Source organism: Belonocnema kinseyi, chromosome 4, assembly GCF_010883055.1.
Source record: "Belonocnema kinseyi isolate 2016_QV_RU_SX_M_011 chromosome 4, B_treatae_v1, whole genome shotgun sequence".
In the NCBI taxonomy this organism is placed as follows: domain Eukaryota; kingdom Metazoa; phylum Arthropoda; class Insecta; order Hymenoptera; family Cynipidae; genus Belonocnema; species Belonocnema kinseyi.
The window spans coordinates 267,103-273,293 of NC_046660.1; the positions used below are offsets into that span (position 1 = coordinate 267,103).

Here is a 6,191-nt window from a genome sequence, read left to right on the forward strand (position 1 = left end):
TATATTTTTGGGTTGAGAATTCGTGTTTTTTGTTTGAAAATTCCACAATTTCGTGAAAAATCTATGTATTTTGTTTGAAAATTCATCTTCTTTGGTTGAAAAATAGTTTTTAAGGTGAAAAATTCATATTTTGGGTTGAAAATTCCACTATTCTAGTAGGAAATTAAATTATTTAGTTGAAAATTTAACGATTTCTTTGATCAATTAATCAAATAAAAAGTTTAAAAAGAAGAAAAGTGTCAAATAAATTCTTGAATTTTCAAGTCAAACTTCTAAATTTTTACATAAGATTGATCCAAATAGTTGAATTTTACACTAAAATGATAAATTTTCAATAAAAAATGGGATAGTTTAATCCTAAAAAAACACAGATTAATTTTCAACAAGAAATTTGCATTTTCTAAATAAAAAAAAAAAGAAACATCTACTAAGTGGGATAAACCTTCAAATCAAAAAGACAAATTCTCAACCAAGAAATAAAAAAAGGTTTGAACAAATTGTTGAATTTCGAAGCAAAAAAGATGAATTTTGTACAAAACAGTGGAATTTTCAACTCAAAAGTATTGATTTTTATTCATAACCAAGTGAATTGAAAAAATTATTATTTTTAATAAAATAGTTAAATCCGGAATCACAACAGATTAATTTTTCACCAAGCAATTGCATTTTTAATGAAAAAGATTTAATTTCTACCAAAAAAGATGAATTTTTAACCAATAAAGAGTTTTCAATTAAGAAAGAAAAAATTATTTCAACCAAATAGTATAATTTTAAATTCGATAAAATAAATTTTAAAAAATAGAATATTTAAATTTTCAGTGAAAATTTATTTTCAACCAAAAAATAACGAACTTTTAATAAAATAGTTAAATTTTTAACCAAAAAGTTGAATTTTCAATTAAGTAAATTAATATTTAATAAAAGGATAAAATTTCTACCGAAAAGAATGAATTGGAAAAAAAAATTTTTACAAAAAAGTTGAATTTTCAGCCAAAAAATATTTTTCAGTAAAGCATGAAAACAGTACACATTTTCAAAGAAATAGATAAATTTTCTACTAAATAATTTAATTTTGTACTAAAATAATTTGAATTTTGAACAGAAAGTCTGAATTTTCCATCAAGTAGCTCATTTTTCTTTTTTAATTTATTCATTTTTCATTTTTCTACCAAAGAAGATAAGTTACAAAAAAATTAATTTTACATAGTTTTTCCAGTTCAATTTTTAAGTAAATAATTAAGTGTCCTACTAAAATGATTTATTATTCAAACAAATATATGAAGATTTAATAAAACCCATAAAGATCAATTTTCAAATTAAAATTAAAATTTTTCTATTAAAATAGTTGAATTTTATATCAAAAACTAAAAGTTTTAACAAAAAAGTTAATTATTTACCAAATAGTTAATTTTTCAAACGAATAGTTCAATTTCCAATAAACAGTTGAATTTCCTAGTAAAATAGCATTTTTTTCAAAAAATATGAATTTTTAACAAGAACTATCATTTTCTACTAAAGAGATAAATTTTCAACCAAAAATATGAATTTTCCACCAAATAGTTGATTTTTCAAACCAGAAACACGAATGAAAATTCGTGTTTTTGGATTTTTTTTTTAAATTTCATATTTTGGGTTGAAAACCCCAAAAATATGAATTTGAACAAAAATTTAGTCTTCCATCAAACATTTGAATTTTTAAATAAATAATTCAGTTGGCAAATAATTAATTGAATTTTCTACTAAAATAGTGTATTTTGAATAATAACAAAAAATTATTCACGAAAAATCCTAATTTTCAAACGAAGAAGTTTAATTTTATACAAAATATATGAATTTTTCACTAAAATGTTAAGTTTTCGAATCAAAAACACAAATTTTCAAATAAATTGTTTCATTTTTAACTAGGAAGATGGATTTTCTACTAAAATAGTTTGTTTTTTAACAAAATAGTTCAATTTTCAAATCAACAGGTTAATTTGAAACAAAATAGTTTTATTTTTAACTAAAGTAGTTTATTTTTTAACCAAAACTACGAGTTTTCCACAAATTTTCAAATAAATAGTTCAACTTTGAGCTAAGTGGTTGAATTTTCTACTAAATTAGTTTATTTTGAACCAAAAATATGAATTTTCCACAAATTTTCAAAAAAAAAAGATCAATTCTCAACTAAAAAAGACGAATAAAGACAAATTTTTCATAAAATACATTAATTTTCGACCAAATACAAAATAGTTGAATTTTCAACTAAATGTTGAATTTACAACCCAAAATATGAATTTCCCATAATTTTTTTTTAGTTAAAAATTCGACTCTTTGCTTGAAAATTTAAATATTTTGTTAAAAAATCGTTCTGTTTGTTGGAAATAAATTCTTCAACTAAAAATTCAAATATCTATTACATATTTTGTTAAAAATTAATTTTTTCAACCTAAAAATTCAACCCTTTTGTTAAAAATTTGTGTTTTTCGTTTGAAAATTAATTTCTTTTCTTATAAATGTAATATTTTTTGGTTAAATTCAACTCGTTTTGATTAAAATCCAACTAAATACATATTTTGTCGAGAATTAATATTTTTGTTCGAAAAAACGTGTACTTGATTAATAGTTGAACTACTTTTTTAAAAATGCACTTTTTTTGTTTAAAGACTCGTCATTTAAGTGTTAAATTTTTTTTTAACTTTTCTTTTTGTTAAAAAAATTCTTCTCTTACTAGATATTTGATGTTTTTTGCTCAAAAATTCATCCGTGTAACTGAAAACTAATCTGTTTTGGTTGACGGTTCAACTATTTGGTCCAAATCAATTTATTTTGTTGTTGTTTTAAAGTTTAATTTAATGTACTTGTCACAGTCATTTTATTTAAAATAATTTACTCCCCTATTTTCGTAAAATTTAAAACATTTTAGGCCCTGTTTTTAAATTCTAAAACGTAATGGGAATGGTGGTTTGCCATTTCGCCACCTGTTGGCGAAAACTGGAACTAGAAAGAGTAGGTACAATTTTAAAGATGTATTTTAATTTTTGCTTAAAAGTGTTTTTACGATTGTTTTGTGAAGTTTCACATAATGATTAAACACTAAACACAAATCTTCATAAAAAGCAAATCGTTTTAGATAGAATTTCAATTTTATAGAATGAAAAAAAACAACACATTTTTGTCCAAACTATTTTTTAACAAACAAACAAAAGAAAACAATTACTTGGGTGTTTGAAAAAATTTGTTTTTGTTTTTATTTAATTAAAAATCCATCTGTTTTAAGAAAAATTTTCATCTTTTTTGGATAAAAATGCAACTGTTTGGTAGAGAATTCAACTATTTTGTTAAAAATTCATCCTTTTTGGTCGAAAAAGGAAGTTTATTTTTGATCTTACAGAATCAACTGGAATCTTTTTTGGGTGAAAGCACAATTTCTTTGATGGAAAATTAATTATTTTTTTTTTTCATAGAAAATTATTTCTTTTTTAACATTTCATATTTTGATCGTGAAAACTCGACTGAAATCTCTTTCAACAGAAAATTCAACTATTTTTTTGAAAATTTATCTTTATGATTTAAAACTTGATCTGTTTTAGAAGAAACTTTTTTTTTTAATTAAAATTTGAAAGATTTGGTTGAATCAAATTGTTCATAAATCACTTTTTTTGCTAAAGATTTATATTTTTAGTTCAAAAATTTGTCTGTTCGGTTGAAAGTTTAATTATTTTGTTGAAATTTTCATTTTATTTTCTTTGGTGTAAAATTCATTTTTTTAACAAAAAATGTAACTTCCATTTTTTAAAGATTGATCTTTTTTAATTGAAAATTCGCAGTTTTTGGTAAAAAAAATAATTTTTCAGTCTGAAATTTAATTTTTGTTGGGTAAAAATGCATCAGTTTCGAGGAAAATTAATTTTTTTGTTGAAGTCATATTTAGAATTTTTCGTTGGGAATTTGACTTTTTAGGTTGAATATTCAACCAGTATGTTAATAATTCAATTATTTTGTCAAAAAACCTTATTTTTTAATAGAAAATACTTTCTTTTTTAGTGAATTAATAAATTTGAAAATTTTAAATTTGTATATGAAATACTGTTTTATTCCCTTTATAAAATATTCTATGTTAAAAGAATTACAAGATCAAAACGCTAATATTTGAATATTAATGATTTGAAATGAAAAATTATTCAAGGAAAAATCAGAGAATTGAAAAAATGTTCTCGGTTTCGCATTTTTCCATAAGATCGTACCCATTCTTTCTAGTTCGGATTTTTGTCACCATGTGGCGTATCGCAGTTTAACCAGTCCCAAAAGCGGAAGAATCTACCAAGAATTTAAAATTAAATTAAATTAACAAATTAATTTGCAGCCCGGCAGGAGAAAGTTACTGTTGAATTCCTTGCTCAGTCAAAATAAGGAGTCAGTTAAGGAAATTTCGAAGAAAATTATCAACAGGGCTGGAAAGAGAAAAGATTTGCCAGTCGGAGAAAGATTGCGACTGGAAAAGCAACAAAGTGATGCTGTTGCGGCTTACAGATTATTAAAATCTAAAAAACAAGGATAGGAATTTAGTTAAATTGGCAAATTTGTATTTACATTTTTATAAATTTAAATAATTAGTAAAAAAAAGTATATTTTATATATATAAAATTTATTTATATTACAATTTTTTAGACATATTTTTTTATATTAAAATTTATATTTTATTGGTAATGACACTAGATATCTTTAGAAATAATTCAGTATACTCAAATAATTTATAGAAAACTCTCAAAAGATGCTAATTTGATAGAAGATTTATCATTTCAGTAAAAATTTTATTTCTTCGGTTAAAAGTCAAACTATTTTGTTAAATTTTTTTTTAATGAAATTTAACTTTTTAAAATGAAATTTGAATTTTTCCGTTAAAAATTAAACAATTTATTTGAGACGTTGTGGAAAATGCATATTTTTTGTTCAAAAATAAATTATTTTAGTATAAAACTCAACTATTTAGTTTGAAATTCAACTATTACTTTTAAAATTTAATTTTTTGCTATAAAACTAATTTTTTAAATTCATATTTTTGGGTTTAAAATTGAACTTTTTGTAGGGGATTCGAGTTTTTTGTTTGAAAATTCAACATTTTGGTTGAAATATCTTTTTTTTTTAGAAAATTAATCTTCTATATGGAAAATTCATATTGTTTGTTAAAAAATAAACTATTTTAGTGCAAAATCCACCATTTAGTTAAGAATTGAAGTATTTATTTAATAATTTAAGAAAAATTAATATTTTTGGTTAAAAAAAATTAACCATTTTACTAGAAAATTCTACCATTTAGTTCGGGATTGAAGTATTTATTTAATAATTAAAGAAAAATTAATACTTTTGGTCAAAAATAAACTATTTTAGTAGAAAAGCTAACTGTTTTCTTGAAAATTGAACTATTTATTTGGAATATTAACTATTTGGTACAAAATTAACTTTTTTGTTGAGATCATATTTTTTTATTTAAAAATGTGTTGTTTTTTTTTTGGTTAAAAAATAAACTATTTTAGTAGAAAATTCAACTTTTTAATTAAAAATGAAACAATTGATTTGAGAAATTATCAAAAATTCATATTTTTGTTTGAAAAATAAATTATTTTAGTAAAAAAACTCAACTATTTGGTTGCAAATTAAACTGTTTAATTCAAAATTTAATTTTTTGGCAGGAGAATAATTTTTTAAATTGATATTTTAGGTTGAAAATTCAGGTTTTTGAATTGGAAATTTAACAATTTTCTGGAAAATTCATGTGCAATATTTTATTCAAAATTTATTTATTTTTTTATGTTCAAAATCAGAATTTTGGGGAAGATTCATATTTTTGATTGAATTTATTTAATAATTAAAAAAATGAAATATTTTTGGTTTAAAAAAAAACTATTTTAGTAGAAAAACCAACTATTTTCTTAAAAATTGAACTATTTATTTGGAAAATTAACTATTTGGTACAAAATTAACTTTTTTGTTGAGATCATATTTTTTTATTTAAAAATATGTTGTTTTTTTTTGGTTAAAAAATAAACTATTTTAGTAGAAAATTCAACTTTTTAATTCAAAATTTAATTTTTTGGCAGGAGAACAATTTTTTAAATTGATATTTTAGGTTGAAAATTCAGGTTTTTTAATTGGAAATTTAACAATTTTCTGGAAAATTCATGTGCAATATTTTATTCAAAATTTATTTC

General features: G+C 21.2%; 1 protein-coding gene across 1 annotated transcript in view; it reads left to right on the forward strand.

Moving 5' to 3' along the window:
- LOC117171504 (coiled-coil domain-containing protein 137) overlaps nucleotides 1-4,583 on the forward strand; it is a 19,092-nt gene extending 14,509 nt beyond the window's left edge. The window contains exon 3 of the mRNA XM_033358873.1: nucleotides 4,346-4,583. Coding sequence (XP_033214764.1) covers nucleotides 4,346-4,540 — 195 coding nt within the window. The 3' untranslated portion in view covers nucleotides 4,541-4,583. The remainder of the gene's footprint in view (nucleotides 1-4,345) is intronic.
- The last annotated feature ends 1,608 nt before the right edge of the window (nucleotides 4,584-6,191 follow it).